General features: G+C 37.3%; 1 protein-coding gene across 9 annotated transcripts in view; it reads right to left on the bottom strand.

Moving 5' to 3' along the window:
• asph (aspartate beta-hydroxylase) overlaps positions 1–22,428 on the bottom strand; it is a 141,400-nt gene that overhangs the window by 20,167 nt on the left and 98,805 nt on the right. For 8 of the 9 annotated variants that reach the window (XM_062980330.1, XM_062980331.1, XM_062980333.1 and 5 more), the window contains 7 exons: positions 19,864–19,949; positions 18,269–18,355; positions 14,000–14,150; positions 12,507–12,643; positions 8,799–8,897; positions 7,145–7,234; positions 2,628–2,765 (listed from right to left, as the gene is read on the bottom strand). In XM_062980330.1, coding sequence (XP_062836400.1) covers positions 2,628–2,765; positions 7,145–7,234; positions 8,799–8,897; positions 12,507–12,643; positions 14,000–14,150; positions 18,269–18,355; positions 19,864–19,949 — 788 coding nt within the window. Of the gene's footprint in view, positions 1–2,627; positions 2,766–7,144; positions 7,235–8,798; positions 8,898–11,003; positions 11,029–12,506; positions 12,644–13,999; positions 14,151–18,268; positions 18,356–19,863; positions 19,950–22,428 lie in introns of those variants that run through there. The other variant, XM_062980339.1, reaches the window with a different exon arrangement.

Genomic DNA, 22,428 nt, shown 5'->3' with positions numbered 1-22,428 from the left:
CAGTATTGAATACAACAGATTTTAGTATGGCCAGTGCTTTCCACCTTATGTAGTTAATGTCAAAATGATAAGCTTCCAAACTGACAAATATTATTTAGATACCCTTTCAGCAAAATGGTGAATAATTCACAAATTCGACATGTATGATGAAAGGAGCTTACTCAGATTTCTTAGTAGTAAAACTAGAAAGAATAGAAGCACAAAATGCTTTCAAAAGTAATGAAACAGTTGTCTTTATTAAGCTTTTTACCACTCTCTTGAGAATGCTACAGCATGCATTGCTTGCAGCAAAAATAAAGCTCATTGTTAGTATTAGCCTCTTTTAAATATTGAAATAATTTTATAGAGCATTAGCATGAAAATTGTAAAAGCTATCATATGTGTGCCCCCCCCCCCAAATATCTGCACAGCTAATAATTTTAATTCCTTAGGCAAACTTCCAACTGTGTTAGCTACCTTAGGCACCCAAAACATAACACCAATTAAAACAAAATATATATCTGTACCAAGAGAAGTGTTTGCTGCAATGAATACAAAGCAGCAAGGAGTAAACCAGTTGCCAGTAGCACTCAAGGAATATGCTGTTCTAATCCCCATGGCACTATTTCACTGCATTGCTTCACAATCACATTCCATAAATCTCATTTAACTTTCTCTTTTTTTCAGTTAGCAAATATTAGCAAGACTGATTACAAGGCCATGATTGCATATAGAAATTATAGATTTCTTTGACTTCTTGCCGATTGTCTTACTAAATGAAGGACTAGATGTTTTTTAAAAATCAACTCAAAAGAAAAGAAATCTAGATATTTGAAGCTAAGTTTCTTCCTTGTTCCCTAACATTTATCTCTTGGGTCAACTGATACATTATGTTACTCCGCTTTCCCCATAAATTAACAAATTTTACTGTAAACAACTTAACTGATAGTTACAAGCAGGAATGGCAAATGGTGCAGTGGAGGAGTCCCCCACCCCCCTTTCAAACATATTGGCTAAGATAAAAGACAACGTAAGTTCAAATAGGCAGTATAAGTTTACCTGACTTTGTGAGAAATATATCCACATTTAAAAATCTCTAACTATTGCACTGTATTGTATTTTGTTTTATGTATTTTCTGGGTCTCAGTTTTCGACAAAGCATTTAAATTGTATTGCATTGGTTTTATAAGCTGCTTTGAGACTCTGTTGTAGAGGAAAAAAAGGTGGGTATTAACAAATATCATCATCATGTCCACAAAAAGCTAATTTACACCATAAGAGAAGGAAGGAGTGAAAACAGACTTTTAAAAGTCTCCTGGTGTGAAATGATGTTTAGCAGGTAAACTGAACATTTCTGTGTACATTTCTTCCCTTTGGATGGTTAGACTTTCATAAATATACTTGTGGACAGACTGTGAAGATTGAAAACATTGTGACTGTAAAAGAGCTATACTTTCAATAAACATTTTCCTAGATCTGTACAAGTGGGGAGGGGATGGATTCTCTTTCAGAGACAACAGCCATTGAATCTACTGATTAAGCACAGTTGCTGAAGTGTATCAGAAATGATCGACTTCCGTAGTTTCACTTGGGAATTCATCACATTGAGGACCTTAAGCCGGGTGACAATGTGGTGAATCCGTAGGGCAGAGGAAGAAACCATTTCTCCATGCCCTGCATCACCCCCCCCCCTTCCCCATCACACGGGGGAAGCCATCGCTACCCAGCCTTCCCCCACATGATCCCTGGCCTACTCAATCAGAACACGGGCAGTCACCTGTGTTCTAATTTCTTCCTCCTAGCACGATTTCAGAAGTAGCCATATGTCATATGATCGTAACTTACTAAGAAAAAAGAGGCCTCAATTTAATCTCCTGTCAATGTATGAGCCAGGGCAAACTGGACGTCGTTATTGGCAAAATGAGAAACTGCAAATGAGAAATTGTAGCACAATTTCTATTCAAAACAATGTGCTACTAAGTTAGTAACATTGGAAGCTGATTTGGTGCATTTAAGCGAGTATTGCTAACTGTAATAGGTGCTGCTATCAAGGATTTCAGTTAGGATTATTGGAAATACATGAAAATTCCTGATGATATCTTCTCTATTTAGCTTCTAATATCTGGAATCCACTTGGAGGAAAAGGGTTTACGCAATATGGAAGCACTTGTTTTTATTCATTCAGTCGCTTCCAACTCTTTGTGATCTCATGGACCACGCCAGAGCTCCCTGTCGGCTGTCACCACCCCCAGCTCCTTCAAGGTCAAGCACTATAAAAGGATATCTCCTATATGACTTCTTACCTCTTCTCTCTTGGCGGATAATGGCAGCAAGATGGTGTCAGTCAGTACGACTCTTCCCATGTTTAATATGAGAGTTAGAGCTCTCTCTGGCATCATTTGTTAGCCATTTTATAGATGGTGAAGGAAGAAAAGGTTTCACCCTTCTAGATCCCCTGTGCAGGTATATTAGTAGTATGACACTAGTATGTCCCACTAGTGTTGAATAGCATTGTAGACAAAATTAATGAGATTGGGTTTGTTTGGAGTGGTACATAATTCAGTTGGTCTTATTCCCTCAAAAAAAATTCCAGTCTGAGTCTATTTAGGATAATAAGCTATACAGTAAAAAAAAATGCTAGTGCCCACCTTGACAAGGTCTGTATAACCGGTTTCTTTTGCTGTCCACCAGGGTTGAGCCTTTAACCCTTTGACGTTGTACAGAGAGCGCTGCCAAACAGACGCAAAGTGACCCCGTTGGTGTCCACGTTCATACCATTTGTATGCCTAGAAGATTAAAATGTTTTAATAATTCATTTGCATCAGTTATGCCTTAGCAAAAAAGGATAACAATATTAACATCAAGAACCAGCACTTGGTCTCCTCACATTCTTCCAAACAGTAAGTTTCTTTCCCTTTTTCAACAGTTCACTTCAGCCTCTTCATGCTAGCTAAGGTTTCTGTGAGCAGAGTACCAAATGTTTTATGTCTTTGTTCTATACAAAACTATAGTTCATTAACTCTCTTTGACTAAATTAATTGAATTTTGGACATTGTATGTTTTCCCTATAGTTTTATCCCAATACAACAAATTCCTTATGCCATACAGAACTACAGTTACCTAGTAGCCAACACAAGTACAAATGAAATCAATACATAGTGAATTATAGGGGAACTTGTCTTATGCTATTTACAGCCTAGCTACTAGAAGACAATAGAGGCAAGTAAAGCAGATTCCTACATTTTTTTACTTCCCCATTTACAGAATTCTTTTCAAAATCCTATTTAAAATACCAGTAAGTCTGAACTGACGCAAGTGAATTTGATTCAGAGACAAGAAAAGAAGATTTTGGATTGTATCCAATGCAATTCAGAATGTCAGCACAAAAGCAATGGAAATCCCCTTCCTCTATGTGAAAGTATTTCCGTTCAATTTCTCATGATCTCTTCTTGTCACCACAGCTCAGTTGCAAATCCCATACAGTTCTGACAGTTATCAAACCTGCAGACCTATTAGCAAGTGGGAGTCATGAAGGGAGGAGGGAAAGTATTCCCTATGAAAGCACTGTATTAAATACATCCAATTAATATATTGCTTAACCTGCTAAAAATCAATGGAACCCAATAGATCTTTGCACATACATGCAAATTCCAATTTATTCTTAAGTTCTATAATAGTAAATTGGCATTTCACAAACAAGGTGCTTCAAATCTATTTCAGATTCATGGGGTGGTCTACAGTTCCAAGTCATGTTCTTAAAATAGCCATGTCTTGAAGGGAGAAACAGGAAGAATGGCATACAGAGAGGATCAAGTTCACGTTTTCTTCATACTTGCCTTATGTTGGGTATTTGTCTAGCATGTGCAACTCTAAAGAGTTACGAAGGGAATAACTTGCTGCAAAAAGCATTAAGCACTGCAGCTGAGGCTTTGAGAAAAAAGTATTGAGAAATGGGGCAATACCAAAATAAAATCCTTTATGACTCCTATAAATCAACCAATGTCCTGAATGGTGTGGCTTCCCCTCCACCCAACCATTGATATGGGACATTTTAAAAATTTCAGGAAATTTAAAATATATCTTTAAACTGGGATAACTACTCTACTATGTAGTTCATTTTCATATAATAACTTTATTCTTGTATCCCGCCTCCATCTCCCCGAAGGGACTCGGGGTGGCTTACACAGGGACTGGCCCAAAAACAACAACATAGCATTATATACAACAGTAATTAAAACAGTAATTTAAAACAATATAACAAAGGTATAAACAACATAACATAACAGTTACTTTAAAAGCCTGAGTGTGGATTGCTACATACAGCAGAGGGTGACTAGTGCAAGAGCTCCAAAAGATCCATAGATAAAATCAGAGTAAATAGGGAAAGAACAAGGGAACAGTTCCATTAAAATGCTAAAACGTATAGAGTGAGGAACAGTGATAAAGTGCCGTACATATTTGTAAACAGATTGTCATTACTCTTTATCATTTTTAAAAGTGACTTATTGAGTTAATTCTATTTCTTTTTATATTTTTTAAAAATTACATGTTCTTTGGATAAGAGAATGGCATAAAACACCCATAAAAAAGTCTCTACAGATGTCTAAAATGCTCTTTCAAATGTACCTGTCACAATTTACTAGGGGGAAAAGTTACTCATTACACCAGTGAAGTGATTTTGTTTCCACTCATTATGTTATTTTTGAAATGTGGCTTCATTATACTGTCAACAACAACAACAAAAAGGAAGTGCCTCATTACAGGTAATTATGTTACTTTTAGCATATTACTTCCAAGCTCTGTGTTGGATTTAGGGCAGGGATAATGAGTGGCATTTATTTAGGCTGGCAACAAACCAAAGGCTTGTTTTTGTGCATTTAACAGAAACGTTTCAGTATGTTGCTGAGAAAACGGAGCTTGGTCTACATATATTTACCTGTTCCCTGCCCAGTTTTGGTTACGATGCACCTTCCCTTACCACCCATACTATCAAACCCATACCAGAGCACTTTGCATACTGGTGCCCACTGTAAATGCATCTTGTTATACCTAAATATACTGTATTTACAGCCCCTCTTGAGTACCTTACATGTAAGTCAGTATTTAAAAAGAGGATTAATCCACAGTGCATTTTATGTGGCAGTGTAAAAGCAATCCATAAAACTTATCCAATCAAAAACATTTTGAAAGCTGAACCCTTCAGTCCTAACTGGAGCTGTAGATGATAAATGTGCTCTATCAGCGATCATGATTATAAATGCTTATGTATCGATTTATAGCTCTGATTAAATCTTAAATTTCAGCATATCCAGCAACATTTTTCTTTAATTTAAAAACAGGCCTTAGAGTGACAGATCCAATAGTATACCTTTCTGTTCATTTTTCAGAAACCCAATTTATGACTTCACTAACTTTTGCTCATTTTGCTCACAAAAACTTTTAACTACTATTCATGGATCCATTTATGATGCAGACATCATAAATCACATGGGAAATTAAACGGGTGACTTAAACCGTTAAATACCTTGCATGTGGAGCTTTTGTGTGTGTGTATTGGACATCTACACACAAGGGCCATCTCCCACATGGGATGTAAAGCATCAACACATGTGATGATGAATAATTAGGGTAGTTTTTTTCCTGCTGCTCCTAGTAATGAACATTTTTTAACATTCTCATCTCTGTACACCAAGTACCCATTGCAAATACATTTCCCCCACAATCACCAACCGAAGGGAACAGCAAAGAAAAATCTACTGTTGAAAATGGAAGGTGGTTTGCAGTTCACCCTCTCCCCCAATAATGGGAGTTTTATGCTTTACTTCTTTGTTGTCCTGATCCACCCCATTCCTGCAAATGACAATGGCAGAAAATGAGCCACTTGTCCACTATATCAGCTACTTAGCTGAATGAAACATTAATCTACATAAAGTCTAAAAATATGAATATGTATTACATCACATTTGGCTATGAGGCTGATTTCCACCCCCACTCCAATGAAATGGCTGAAAAATATTTGCAATGCCCTCCCTAGTGAAATAATTTTGGCAGCTGTTAAATCAGTGGGCAAAATGAAAAGCTATCTTTTCCAAGCAAGAAATAAGAATCATAGAATTATAGAATAGTAGAGTTGGAAGAGCCCTCATGGGCCATCCAGTCCAACCCCCCGCTAAAAAGCAGGAAAGAGCAAAGAGACTTCTCACTGCTGCATCTAGTCAAGACTGTCAATAGACCTCTCTCATATCCCACACCTCACCCTGCCCTTAGCTGCAGTTATATTGCTTTTGTTTGAAAAATCACTCCACCGATGTAAAAGATGGGATTTCTTCTAATTAAAGGGCTAGCGGAGATATTCATGGCAGCTTCTAAGGCTAGAACCTGCAATCAGTATTATGTTTTCTAGATAATTTTCTGGGACTAGGCCTTCTCTGTCATTTTGTACAGTTTCCCTAAAAACAATCATATTCTCAGGCAGAGTACATGAAGTGTAGAAGGTAGGGCACAGCTAATATCTAAGAAATACTTACCTGTGCATGTCAACCATCCAATTTACTTGTGTCCTGTGTTTTAATCTCTGTTCTGTGTATTTTAATATGCATTTTATAGAAATATGTTTTAATATGTATCTTTTATAGAAATATATTTGATATATTTATTTATAGAAATGTTACAATGTTCATGTGTTTAACTATGCTGTAAACCGCCTCAAAGCACTAGGAGAGGCGGGTAAGAAATAATAATAATAATAATAATAATAATAATAATAATAATAATAATAATAATAATAATAATTATTATTATTATTATTATTATTATTATTATTATTATTACCACCTCTGCAGTGTTTGTTTTGCTGTCCCTGTGATAACTGGATTTTGGAAAATGTGGCTTGTTGTGGAAACAAGGATTGGTAGGAAAGCTTCAGTTGAGACACCTTTTCCCATGATAACTCTTCCAGCAGTGAATTTCTCTTCCTAGAAGTAGATTTCTTCCTGTTGTCCCATTCTTCACAATGAGTTGTTTATAAGTTGGATGTTTGTAACTCAGGGACTGCCTCTATTACCAACTTTACACACGGAACTTATAATGGTCAAGTCTCCCATTCATGTTCCTCCTGCCCACCTCCTTTGCAGATAATATTCAGAGAATAACTGCTAAATTCTACCTCACTGTTTCCAACACGTTGCATGGCATCTCCCAAATGAAAGTAAAAGCGACCGTCATCAGTACCAGGGTCTCCTGTTTCTAGACCTTCCTAGAGGAAGGAGAAAAATGTGCAGTCAGATGACAATACTTCTAATTCAGTTCCATGCTTTTCTGTGTTAACTCTGTTAAAAGTGTGAAATTACCAAAATTGTTCCAATTTGTTAGTCACTCTTTAATCCTAGGTACAGTAGAGTCTCACTTATCCAACATAAACGGGCCAGCAGAATGTTGGATAAGCGAATATGTTGGATAATAAGGAGGGATTAAGGAAAAGCCTATTAAACATCAAATTAGGTTATGATTTTACAAATTAAGCACCCAAACATCATGTTATACAACAAATTTGACAGAAAAAGTAGTTCAATACAGTAATTACTGTATTTACAAATTTAGCACCAAAATATCACAATGTATTGAAAACATTGACTAAAAAAATGCATTGGATAATCCAGAACGTTGGATAAGTGAATGTTGGATAAGTGAGACTCTACTGTATTTGCTTCTATCAACTATCCCCATATTGCATTTTAGAACCTCATGGGCCATACATGCCTATTTATTATATTGTATTGATAACCCATTTTTCTATCAATTAGGCCCTCAAGGCTGTATTGGTTTAGGTGAAAACAAAACACAATTTAAACACTATATAATACCAAGGTACACAAAATATTTAATAGACAATACTATCTTTTAAAAAGTATGTGAAGGGTACCTCATAATTTCTGCCCAACCCCAAATAGCTTTAAGTAGAGAACCATGCCTGGAATTTACAGTACAATTCTTCATTTGAAGGTTAACCAATTTTGGTGAAGTTGAGAAGGGTTCTTAGTGGGGTGGTCCTTTGAGTCTGACAGGTCAAGTGGTTTGCAGGCCATATAATTTCAGGATACTCACTTCATGGTTTGGTTCATTGGTTGTAGTGTCATCTGAACATGGGCACTTGTTTTGTTTTTCTCACAATCAAATAGAAAAAGAATCCATGCATTGCTCTCAGTGCAACTAAAAGCAATCAAACGAAGTGTAGCAGCATACTGCTAATAACAGATAAAGCAGAATTTCGTGGTCCCCTGGTTTATTCTGTATCATCCAGCCGTAGCCACTGTGCAATCTGTTATTTATCATTCCTTCTTGCTGTCTTGCAGTCTTTGCTAGCAAGAGCCAAATTTTCTGCAGCTGTAAAATCTCTAGGAGATGTTCTCTGCATCTCTGCAGGGTAATTTACTGTATTAACTTCTGAAGCACACTTTCAGGGAAAAAAACGTATCTCAAAAAGTGCTATGTGAAGTATCTGTCAGTAGCAGAGTAAGTAGGAAGCAAGAAGCAGTGATTAATAACTGAATACAGTTTGGAACAGAGAGAAATTTTTATACAGAAATATAGAATAAGAAAACTGTAGAATTGGAAGAGACTGCATGAACCACTGGGTCTATCTCCCTTTTCAATGCAGGATCTCTAGCAACACTGGATATAGAGCGGCACTAATTTCTGGGAACATCTCTAATGTGATATAGATAGAATTTTAACTTTGTACTTAGCATCTCTCATCCCTTCCCCTTTAAGTTGTGGTTTACAAAAGATGAAAACCAGCAAGATTTTAATGTGATTGTTACTTTCAAATAGGGAATGCTTTCTTCAATCTTGTTCTCTGCCTTCAAAATGAAGCCATAATGCACTTTAGCAAAACCATCATTTGGAGCCAGGTCCAGAACCTGTTGGAGAGCAAAACAAATCATTATAGTTTAAACCCAATAGTGATTCTGACTATAAATTTACAGTATTTAAAGATGTCTACTGATATATTAGCAATTCTGATGGATCACATCCAGTTTTTTCTTCTTCTGTTTACAGAAGTAACTATTCAGTCAATTGTCTAAAGGGAGAACTACACACCATGGCACTGCATTAGTACAGTCTCAGCCTCTTCCTATTCCTTGCTGCATATTCCTTAGGTCTGGGGAAGCCATTCAGCCAGGATTCATGGGAAAACATGAACAGGTTTACAGCAGGCTTTTAGGGCCAGCTTTATCTTTTACTTGAACATATAGGAACTTCTATAAATTAGTCAAGGAGGCAAAGAGGTGTAGGATACAAGCAGGCCCGTAGCCAGGATTTTGATTTTGGGGAGGGGGTGGGAGTCTGAGTGAGAGAGGAGCTACTCTAGTAAACCTTTTGTATCATTATCCCAATACCCCCATGCATATGGGATATATTGAGCATGGTGATCAGATCATGATATGAATAAACATAACAATTTAAATAATACCAGTAAGGCCTTCTCGTGGACCACCCTGAGAATTTCAGGGGGGCTGAAGACCCTCAAGCCCCCCTCCCCCCGGCTACATGACTGGATTCAAGGAAACCTTCTATTAAAACATTTAGAGTGGGCCCTACAGATCTGCAAGGACTCCTAAGGCAATGTACAATAGATAAAAACATTAAAATCAATAGATTAAAACTTTAAAAAACAAACTAAACAAACCCTTCCAAATAACACTATGTAACATGATTTTTGTTCCTGGGTTATAAATGTCATTTCCTAATTGGTTCTATCATACAAACATGGAATTTTTTTTATTAAACTGCAAAAACTTTGTTCTTGCGGGATATCCTGCAGCACATTCTGTTATTGTTTTTCAATGAATATCTCGCTGAGTCTCAACAAATTCAACATAGTTTGTGTTGTTGCAGCCACAAAAATGAAGTTTTGGGAGTATAACAACTACCAATACTTTCAAAGTAAGTACTGCACAATTACACAGGAATAACACTTTCAAACCAGGAACAGATTTTTTTTCAAATTTTGTTACACTAAATAATTTAAAACCAGTTATTACTGCTAGAACAATATCAAAAACCACAAGCCATATGGAACACACAGTTTAGGCTATAAACCAGAAGAGATGAAACCAGCCTAAAATCTTCTGGCAGGGTGTCCCATAGCTGGGATGTGCTACAGAGAGAACCCTGTCATAGGTACACATCAAGATAGCTTTGTGAGTTTTGAACTAAGGCTTCTGCTGAGGATATCAAATTTTGAGCAGGCCCATATGGGAGGAGGCAATCTTTCACATATCCTGATACCAAGCTGTTTAAGGTTTTCTAGTTCAAAGATGGCACCTTGAATTGAGACTGAAAATAAACTGAAAACAAGTGCAGTTCCTTTACAACTTATATTATGTAATCTCTACAATAAAGTAAGGTTTTTTTGTTTTTTGTCTATTTCATGAAATGTGTGTCTCTATCATTGGCTGTGGACAAGATAGTGTCCACACTAATACTTTTAGTTGCATTCCAAATGGCACATTTAGAATTACATAAACGCTCAAGTCCAACATTGTGCTAGAGGAAGCTTGTCAGAGTAAAAAAAACTGTCCCTTTATTTTCCCTTGCAAGTGTCGCAAGCTACAAAAAGTGTATTGCTAGGGTTTTCTTGGTCTCTGGAGAACATTCAAAGGATTAAAATGGCACTGTGATAGTGAGGAAGACGGACTCGCTCTTAGGGCCCTTCCACACACCCATATAACCAAGGCAGATAATCCACAATATCTGCTTTGAACTGGATTATCTGAGTTCACACTACCATATAATCCAGATCAATGCAGATTTTATACAGCTGTGTGGAAGGGGCCTAAGCTTCATTGATGGAAGCAGTTCCATTGGTGGAATAACTGTTCTGGATCTATGCCAATGGATTCTAGGGAGGAAGTGGCCTCTGTCCACCAATGGTCCAACAGCGAGTGGAAGAGAAAAGTCTTCTTTGCCATCATGTCTCTTTCAGCCATTATACAATAATAATTGCATAGATCAGGACTAACCTTAGAACTCCTTCAGAATGGTAGCCTGTCAACAGTACAAAGTGGAAGAGAGAAAATGCATTGTGATGTCTTATGCTATAAAAGAGTCCCTTGAAGGAAGTCAAACCAAGATCGATTGCTCATTGAAAACAAAAGTGGATTTGATTGTTTTACAAAGACTATATTTAATTTATTGTGTCTCAGTTTCAGATGATGAGAATCAAAATGAAAATATGTAACAAGGAGGGGAAATGAAATGCTATCCCTTTCTTGATCCTGTTTTCAAGTATAACACAATGGAGGGTATAATAAAATGGTTCCTTCCAACAGGATATGTTTTCCATTAGGCAGAATAGATACAGCTATCAAAAATTATTTGATTCAATTTGCAGTTCTTACAATAGCACCACCTTTTCATCAAATCTTGTTTCTAGAGAAACTATACATGATTTAGCTATACTAAATCCTGGCATATTAAAATGCCGTAATTTTAATTACATAATTTTAAATATGATTGGATTAGATTTAAGGAAGCGTTTAATTGTTCCCATCTTAACATTTCTTGAAATCTTTAAAATCTGTTGTAATGATTTCCAATATTACCAGCAAATTCTATTTTTAAAAAACCCAAAATGAGTATGACAGCCATGGTACAGTGGTTTGACTATTGGACAATGGCTTTAAAGAAGAGGGTTCAAATTCCTGCTAAGCTATAGAAATACACTAGGTGACTTTGAAGAAGATACATTCTTTCATCCTCAGAGGATGACAAAGGCAAATTCCTTCTGAAAAAAATCTGCCATGAAAACTCCAAGATAGTTTCAACTTACAGTTACTATAAACTGGAAAAAAGCTTAAAGGTACACAATGACAATAATAAAAATGCACTGAATAACTTGAATTGAATATTCAAGTTATTCAGAAATGTTCAGAAATGCTGGACCACTCTAACAACTATCATGACAGACTACAAAGAGAAGCCATTGAAATACACAAGCATGTGGACAATTTCAACAGAAAGGAGGAGACCATGAAAATGAACAAAATCTGGCTACCAGTATTTTAAAAAAACTCTAAAATTAGAACAGTAAATAAGGAACAACACTCTGAAAACAGGGGAATTCCAAGCACGAATCAATCAGGGGCAGCTAACACCTCTGAACAAAAAATTCCCCAAGGCAGGAAGAAGCCAGGACATGAATCTAGCAAGGCCATTAATGCTAATCAAGGTATATATACTTGGTCCTTTGTCTCCATGGATTCAATGGCCCTTTGAAGGCAACCTTAAAGCTGAGGTGGCCTTCCACGCAAATGAACTTGACAGCCCTGCTTTAAGACAACTACAAGAGAAAGAATGTATCCCATTGGGTGAACACATAATAGTCTGTATATTATCTAGATTTAACTTCAGCTAGGAAATCAATTAAAAATTACATGGTTCTTATGTTGATGAAGATTTGCATAAGAAGTACTACTTTTATTTTGCTTAAAGGAGATTTTCATTTACATTTAATAAAAGCTCACCTCTTCATAAACCCTCTTAGCGTTGTTGTTGTCTCCAATCAAAAGATAACCAACCCCAAGGTTATTCTTGAATGAAGTATCATTAGGAAATAGATTAACCAGTTTTTGTAATGTAACCAGTGAACCTCTCATGCGACCTAAATTGATTGGACAAAATCAACAGCAACATGGGATTCAATATGTTTACCAGTAAAATTAGTGTACATTATGAAAGCATATAACTGAAGGTGCATTAATAAACACTGAAATGGCAGAATGTGAATGTATGTAAAATCATGGGACTATTTCGCTCACTGTTTAATATTGAAAAAAAATTCAGAAAAAGTATGTTAACAGGATGCATCATCTAATCTTATGGAGACCTCTTGTGGGCAATCACAGCATTTTCTTACAACTGTTCCTCAGTAGATAATATATGGCAATGAGTAGTTATGCTCAATATTTATTCTTATTTCTTTATAGCATATATTTTGATGGTAGTCTTTCAAAAAAACAATTACTTGCATAAATAAGTGAAATTAATCCATATAGAAAAAAGGATCATCCTTGAAAGCTCACAGAAAAATGGTTGCTCACAGTCTCTTTCTCTTATTGAGTAAGCTACAACTTTCCTGGTGAGCTGAGAAAGAATCACAATTTGTCTATTTTGATTCAAACTAACCTTCTGACAACTGGAAAAGGTTAACATGTTGTAACACATTTTAGTGATTATATATTGTGTTTCTTTGATTATATTTTAAATTTTTTGGTATAACAAGAGTATCTCTGAACTGTATGAGAAAGTTTGAACCTTGTAGGGCTCTGTACTATGTATCTGTGGTTGATCAACTTGCAATAAGTGCATTTGTCTGCATTTTTGGTATTCACATGAAGTAATTATTGTGTTTAGAAGAATAATGAATAACAAATTATTGTTGCAGCATCTAGGAAAACTACAAGGCTATAGTATTCACTGGAGTGAAAACAGGCAAACTTCCTGTTTGTGTTTCAAAATGCACCTTTTTCTCAGATCCTGTGTTTCCTAGGCTTCTGGAAGCTGACATGCATGCTTGCCTTTGCTTAATGTTACTAACTACACTAAATCATTGCAGCGCGTTTACTTCTAAATGTATGTAAGAAAAATAATTATAACGACATAGATGAAAGTGTCTTAGGTTTGTGATATGATATATATTTGCAAAGGACAAACTGTGATATACATTGTGATATGCCACTACTGATTGCTGTATATTAACCATCTCATACTGAAAAAAGATGTATAAATTCAAATAGGAAACATTGTAAGTATTAATTTAAAATTTAGACATACACAATTCAGAAAACACTCAAGCTATTGAGGGAATATTTGGAGAATATTCTACTTGTATATTAAAATTTGCAAAGCAGGATTTTTTTAGAAATAAAAAGTTTTCAAATGTGCACAACTACTCCCCATTAGTGTGTGCAGATGTACAAATGAATTTATTCACTGTTAAATACAGATTTAAACTTACCAAGAAACTGCTGCCTGTCTGCCCGTCGTTTCAGGGCCAATTTGACCAGATCATCAGGGACATTAGACAGACTAGCTACCTCCCCATAAGTATTGATAGATCGCTGTAGAATTTCATTGCTTCTCATTTTCTCAGCCAAATCATCCTCACTCTACATGAGATCAAAAAGCATTAATCATATCATCAGCAATATTCAACTTTTTATTTGTCCTCAAACATGAATGGCTACATGTACAAGCCTTCCATTCCCATGATCTATTGCCAGTGATAAGGGATCAAGGGAATTTTAGTGCAAAAGCATCTGGAATTCCACACTTTATCTGTCACTGTTCAACATAGTTATATATATTAAATATTTATTAATTACAGTGGATGACCAGCAACAAAATGGCCAACATAGTTGTAATTAGCTGTTTGAGTTGATTTTAAAATTTTAATATTAATATTTTAATGGTTTAAATATTAGAAATCATGTTTGGAAAAATAAAATCTGTTTAGTGTGAGGTGGAGCAAGCAATATTAACCTAAAAAACCCAATTGGTTAGGAAGTGAAATGATGACAATTTTAGTTTCATTATGGTTGAATAGGTTCTCCTGGCAAGAAGCACAGAGCCAAAGATCAAACCTAAAGATCAAATAACTCAGAGCTTTTGACCCAGGCCAGCCTGCAAATCTACAGCAGGAGGCATTCAAGGGGATCGCAGCTGTGGAAGCCCTTTGGGCTTGCTGATACTGTGTGGATCCCTGACACATGGGATAAAACAAGTTTTGACAACTGATCTGAAGATTGCCCTGTATGCTTCCACCCGCATGCAATGTCCAAGAAGGAAATTGCCTTGTAGAGAGTGAATGGTACAATGGTCATCTTTTCCAAAAAGGCAACTCATGATCGTATGCCTTGCTGAGCAGAGTTCACTTGTATTTATCTTTCCAGGTGGAGCTAACTGAAGTCTGTATATTAAAAGTCCGATGCCTAGGGTGCACACTCTTTCAATGCATCTGCTGATTGGCCGCTTCTTATCAGTCCTTTGAAACTGCACTCTTTGCCAATGAGGTGTAGTGGTTTGCATGTTGGACTAGGAATCCAAAAGGCCAGGTTGCAAATCCCCACTCAGCAATGGATTGGGAAGCCTTGGGTAAATCACACTTTCCAATCTCAGGGTGCATCCAGACAGCTCGCAAAAAGTACGAGCTCCCGCACTTTTTCCTGGGACATCCAAACAATGTCTCAGGTAAAAGCGAATTAATTCAGCACAAGGCAGGAAAACCCTGCTAATTAATTGGGTACTGGATTTGACCCAGGTCTTCCTGAAGGACCCGGGTCTAATTCAGTATGGCTGCTGTCTGGACTGCCCCTTCAGAAGTCCTGGGACTTCTGAGGAAGTAGTCTGCATAGCCCTCTTGTGTTTTCTAGGTTCCACGAGCCCAGAAAACCTAGAGGGCTGTAACTCCCTCCCCATCTCCACCCCCAGAAGAGCCTTAAAAACTAAAAATTACTTACATGGCCGCCATTACCCTGCTTCTGGCCCTCTCCTGGTGCACAGAAATGACACATCAGGAAAAGGGGAGGGCAGGAGCTATTTTCCTCTTTCCCCCACATCTCCTGGTGTGTTGTTTCTACGTCAAGATATACACAGATGTCTATGAATCTGTAGAGGGTAAAGTGGTGTAATACGGTGTATTAGAATATAAAGGTTTTTGAGTAAATAATCTAAGTATTTGACTTAACACTACCATGTGTCTTATACGTATTTATAGTTCTCTTAATGCAAAATGAAAAAATGGGTATCCTGTTATAAAGTGTCTTGACAGGGTACTCACTCTAATATAGATTATTATTATTACACGGACTTGAAATAATATATTATTGACTAAATAGGTGTTGCTATTTTTTCTTTGTGTGACTTATATCAGTTTATATTTGTTAATATTGATGTTTGTATTAGAGTGAGTACCCTGTCAGGACACTTTATAACAGGATACCCATTTCTTCATTTTGCATTAAGAGAGCTATAAATACATATAAGACACATGGTAGTGTGAAGTCAAATACTTAGATTATTTACTTAAAAACCTTTATATTCTAATACACCGTATTACACCACTTTACCCTCTACAGCAGGGGTCCCCAAACTTTTAAAGCAGCGGGCCGGTCCACAATCCTTCAGACTGTTGAGGGGCCGAATTATCATTTGAAAAAAAATATGAACAAATTACTATGCACACTGCACATGTCTTATTTATAGTGGAAAAAACAACAACAATGAAAGAACAATACAATATTTGAATATAAGAACAATTTTAACCAACATAAACCTATCAGGATTTCAATGGAAAGTGTGGATCTGCTTCTGGCCAATGAGATAATCAAGTTAATTAGGATTGTTGTTGTTGTTGTTGTTGTTGTTGTTGTTGTGTGCCTTCAAGTCATGTCAGACTTCGGTCGAGCCTAAGTCTAAAATTATTCATTTATTTATTTACTATATTTATAGCCCACCCTTCTCACCCCAAAGGGGACTCAGAGCAGCTGTATGTACAAACAATATATTATATTATTAGCATAGCACATTATTAGCATTATATATTACTATATATTGAACTATACCACTGTACTGTAATATTATATGTAATATATAACATATAATTTAATATTATTATATGGTATTATTATTAGTATTATATTGTATAACATTATAATATTTTATCAATATTATATGTATATATAATATATTATTAAAACTGATATAAACATATTATATTATAAAACGGAGGGCGGGGGCCAGGTAAATGACCTTGGAGGGCCGCATCCGGCCCCCGGGCCTTAGTTTGGGGACCCCTGCTCTACAGTGTGGTTTCTATATGCCAGGAGAGGACCAGCAGCAGGGTAATGGCAGCTGGGTAAATAATTTTTAATTTTTAAAGCTTTTCTGGGGATTTTTTTTTTGTTGATGTCCAGGTGAGGTCCAGCAAGGCATCTGGACACTTCCCCCACCCAGAAAAGTGCAGTGTTTTCTGCCAGTGTGGGGGCAGAAGTCCGGCTTGATATGTGTTTTTTAAACCTGGGTTGGACTGGACTTTTCCCGTGTGGAACCAGCCTTAGAGGAGGAATGTAATGGAAACCCTCTCTGAACAAATCTTGCAAAAAAAAAAAAAAAAGCCCCATGGTAGCTTCACCTTAGTGTTTCCATAAATCAGAAATGACTTGTAGGCAAACAATAGCAGCAGCAGCAACAACAGTAAGTTTATTGAGTTAAAGCATCTCCAAGATATGCATATTCTATAAAGATGGAGTCACCACAGAAAATCCCCAAACTCTCGTGCCTCTTTATCATGGTTTAAAGTCCAGGGAGAACACATGCCCCATTTCTCAATGTCTTGAACCCCCATAGACCACAGTCCTGGTTTCTGATACGTATTTAAAGTAATTGGAGGGGTGAAATAGTATTTAAGGGGTAGATCTTGTTTTACCCAGTAACTGTCATCCTGGGGGCATCCTGAGGCTTGATTCCTTTTAAAAGATGTTTTACAGAACTGAAAGGGGAGCTCTTTGGACATCCAGAAGTCACTGTTGGTTACAAAATTGTGACTATGGTAAATCTTAACAGCAGGTAATGGTGCCTAGTGGCTCATAACAGCAGGATGGTGAATCATTTTGGATTTTAGTTCAGACTTTAAAGGTATTATACAAAGTGCTCTATCTCTTATATTTGGCCCCTTGGCTAACCTCTTTAAATTATGGATGAAAACCTGGGGCAGATTCATTACCCTCCTGATATGGAAACCACCAGCCACAATTCTCAGCAAACACATAAACCAGGCTTCTGTAGCAAGCTGTAGGGCCCGGAAAAGCAGAAGGAAGCAATGCAGTCAGTGATATATGTTGTCACTGCTTAGCCTTAGGTGGAGCTTTAGATCCTATCAGACCATGCTGGACTATTTATTGAACCGATTGTGATTTCTGTAACTCAGGGGGAAATGTCTCACCATATTTTTAAAAATACCCTTTATCCACTCCTGGTCTTACTAGTTTTACCAGATAACCTGGGACATAAGCATCAGGTACTATGCACTCAATAGACATAAGGTTGCTTATTTGCAGCAAGAGGTAAACATGCGGCACAAGAACGTTGTTTGCCACTGCATTTTTACACACATAAAACCACTTGTTGCTTTCGTCATCGGCGACTATTCCTCACACACAAATGCTTTATTCATTTGTTTCCTGTACTAAATCTTGTTCCTTTCACACTTATATCTGTAACCTTTTACCTGTGCTTTTCCATATCTTGCTCGTGGACTTTGGGGATACTTCTTCACTAATGTTTCAAATGCCTTCAAAGCTTCTTCCACTTTCCCCTGAAATTATTTGAAGTATTTTTTAATATAAAAGAGCAGCAAAATCACCATCAACATTTTGATCATCATTCTCTTCTGTTTTGTATATTTTTTTAAATGCCCAAGAAATAATGTAATTTCTATACTAATACAACTACTTTTGTAGTTTATGTTTGTATTTGGTTACACCTTCTTTCACGGAAGTTATAGCTATCAGTCTCATAATGAACTGCATGGTCCAGAGATGATTAAGCATTCCATGCTGAAGCCACAGTGAATGAAAATAAGTGTAGGAACCAGCTGTTAGTGACTAGAAACTGACAATTATGTAACACTGATGAATGGTGAAGGAAATTTTCTAAATATGACTCTTTTATATCAAGTTGCAAATTTGTCTGTATATTGTTTTGCCAGTGCTCACCCCCTGGCTTTTTCACAAAGCTCTATTTTTCTGTGTGAAATAGTATCATTGTATTTAGTAATACCGCAGTGGGAAGCACCTTGGTACTCTATTTATGTATTAAAACATGTTATCTATTGCCTCTCTATCTCCATGAGGCAATGTACCCATCGTGAAAAACATTTCTGCAAGACACTTAAGTGATAATTTTACGTACCATTATAATTATTTCAAAGCTAAGATACTATTGAAGTTATTTGTTAGGAAGCAGTATGCAAATACCGGAAAGGGCAGGGCCCGACTCACCGGGCCCTGCAGATTGCTGGGAAGGGCGCTCCCTCCCTCCCAGCATGGCGGCGGACCGGGGGGCTTCTTCTTCCCAGGAGCCCCCTCGGCGCGGCAGGAAGGTTTCCCGCCGCCAGCACCCGCTGGCCAATGGCAGGCCAGCACTCCTGGGCTGCCATTGGTCAGCGCCCCTCCGTGGGCGGGGCCGCACCAGGCTCCGCCCCCGAGAGGCTCAACAGCAGCCATTCGGAGGCTGCAGCTTGCCATCCCGCCCACCCTGCTGGCTCTCATGTTTTGCATTGTTTTGTCACAACTGTTGTTGGCGTGTGACATGGGTCTCGGATCTCGTAAAATACTCCACCCCCCCCCCCTTTTCATTGGCATTAGGGGGGAGGAGATATTTTGGCTACCGCCAGGTGGCGCTGGAGACCGACTACCGGGTCAGGTGTCGGTTGTGCCGTGACTCATTTGGATCAGACAGCAATGGGCTGTCAGATCTTTGATCCGGGACCCATGCAGGGCAGCCAACCCTTCATTCTGTAACCAATAAAATGTTGTGGCCAGTTTACCCAAAACAGTTATTGTCAGTGTGTTTATTGTTCACCATCATACGGCGGAGACAGTCGACCATGCCCAGGCAAACAATGCAATAAAATTACAGATATTCCATGACTAAATCCAACACACAGTGAAATGCATCAATGCATTAATGGCAACTAGGTTGCAATTGAGCCCTATTGATTTCACTGTGGTAACAACACTGGATTTAGCCCAGTGAACGTTCTTGATCCTTCTGTTGTCTCTTGAGATTGTAAAACTGAGTTCACCTGAGTTCAAAATTTACCTTTTTACGCAGCTTCTCTGCACCATCAAGCTCAGCCTTAATGCTTTTATCAAATTTATTGAACAATTTAGGTTTCTTCTTCTTAGCTAGAAAAATTAAAATGAAATACCAGATTTACCTTAAGAAAACTTTAATGTATTTAAGAATTTTTACAAAAGAAATACGGCAACATATTGTTATAAAAACAAAGAAGTGTTCATATTTTTGCAAAAAGATATATTTTATTGTTTCTTTTAATAGGTTAATTTCCCAATAAATGGATGTAAATTAGTTTTCTCAGACTTGTTCAATCCTATTATGCAGTCAATGTCCCAAAAACCCTGGAGATAAAAATATAATATGATAATTAAAACTTCAGTCAAAAAATGGGGTTTTGAACTTCCAGTCAATGGTATGGCCAGCTGATGCTCCTCCATGGGCTTTGTGTGAGACGCTTTCACGGAGGCTATCATTGAGACTGTCTGGTGGATTTCTCTCAGAATAGAGAGCAGAACAGGAGCCTAGAAACCTGCTACTTTCTCTATGCTAAACTAACCTGTGGCAAAGGGGGTGCCACCAACAGATCCAGACAGGATGTTGGAAGTGCAGGTCTCAGTTGGAAATGCGGCCTGGGAAGGATGTTGGACTAGTGAGGAGCAAAGATGAAATTTTAAGGGGTATTGGATCTTTTTTTGGAGGGGTTGAATTCTGGGCTCCAGGTTACATTATTTAACATTAGATTGGCCGTTAGATTTACCATTTTCCTCTCATGAGAGTGAGAAGGAGGTGGTAAAGAAAAAGTGCTCCAGTTCTCACTCTTCCTTTTACTTCGCCTCTGGGTTGCTTCCGTCATCTCCTAAACTGGCCGAAAAACTGCCAACTCTTTGTAGTTCATTTCCCTTTGTTATGAGGGGAAAACTTAGCTTCACCATTAAATTATTGTGAGGTGTTCATGTTAAAGCAAAGTTTCTCCCTCACGTTGCGGGATATGAACGGTGCCCCTCACTACTGCCAAATTGTGCAGGCCTTCTACCGAGTTTAAAGAAAGTTCAGTTAAGATAATTAATATCCTTCCTCCATCAGTTCCTCAGGGTTTATTTAACATGGCTCAAGAGAGGCCTACAAGTATCCAGAGATACTTTCTATGAAAGATGCAGGTGGATTCTGTGGGAAGGAAAAGAATGCTTTTTCTTTGAGGAAGTTTCTGAAAAAAAATCTAATATTCCAGGCACAGCAAAATGGAATCCTTTCCTGGTAATTGGCACTATATGCAAGGTTTCTTAAAACAATATGTCAATAAATGAGGCACCCTATCAATTAGCTGTAACACAGTCCAAAGAGAGATACTGTGTACAAATAAGTTTAATTGTGCATTACAGGACACTTGTAGTTTTAGACAGACTATTGCTAACATTTTTATTTAAAGATTGCTTCATTTTTTATTTTTTCAAGGTTTCTCCCTTCAAGAATCCTCAGGGGAGGGGATTAAGCCTTTGTATGATCAGAAGTATTTCATTTTGCTCAAAGAATTATAGTATATAAGGCTTCAAAAAACTACACGGTTCCAAAGGAAATGATACCAAGTAAAATGGCACAGCCAGGTTCAGTCAATCTAGGCTAGTTAGAGAAAGTCTTTAAACACTTCTACTTTCTCCCTGCGACTTGTTCCCCCATGACTTTGCAAAGGTAAGTTTTCTTGGAGGAAAGAGGAATTGGTAGGAAGAGTTTAGATAGCCAAGATGGTACCCCGATTCTTAATTATATAGATTTAAATAAATCCTAGATTTAAATGCCCAAATCCTTAATTCTGCAATACTTCTGACATTCACTGCCTTTGCTGAATATCCTTTTTCTTTGCTTGTTTTGACAATCCCTCACTTCTTCAAGGGCAATAGTTCTGTAAATGCTCAAAAGAGTTCTCTCATTTGACAAGGAAAAACAAATAAAATTGAATGATTATTTGATGAATTAACACAATAATTAATGTAACAAGAAATAAACTCATTGTTAAGTGAAATTGATAGCATAAGGAAGGGTTAACACCCTTGTGGTGTTTATTTTGCTGTATGTGTCCCTATTCTGAAGATTTCACCTCACTTCCTGTTCCTGCGATAATTGGATCTTGAAAAATTTGGTTTGTTGTGGAAACGATTAGTGACAAAGCTTCAGTGGAGACACCTTTTCCCAATGATGACTCTTTCAGGAGTGAATTTCCCTTCCAAGGGGTAGATTTCTCTCACTTCCTGTTGTCTCATCCCCGTTCTTAACTATGCGTCGTCTGTAAATTGGATGTTTGTAATTCAGGAACTGCCTGTATTTGATTTTATCTGTACATCTCTTAAGAAAATAAAAACCAGTATCTAAATTAACAGTGACCATATCACATATCAGCTGATCAGTCCAACAAAAGAAATTCTGCTCTAGAATTTTACCTTCAAATTATGTTATGTTCTATATAGTTGAAACCACTGGCTAACTGGCATGCAATATGGGTTATCCGTGACAAATTTATCATAGTGGAGTTTATGAAGATTTCCCATTCATAAGGTTTCCAGCCTGACTGTAAATAACAACTCATGCAAATGT

This window comes from Anolis carolinensis, chromosome 4, assembly GCF_035594765.1.
Source record: "Anolis carolinensis isolate JA03-04 chromosome 4, rAnoCar3.1.pri, whole genome shotgun sequence".
In the NCBI taxonomy this organism is placed as follows: Eukaryota; Metazoa; Chordata; class Lepidosauria; order Squamata; family Dactyloidae; genus Anolis; species Anolis carolinensis.
The sequence above is the reverse complement of the archived record's forward strand: the minus strand, read 5'-3'. Positions and strand labels throughout refer to the sequence as shown.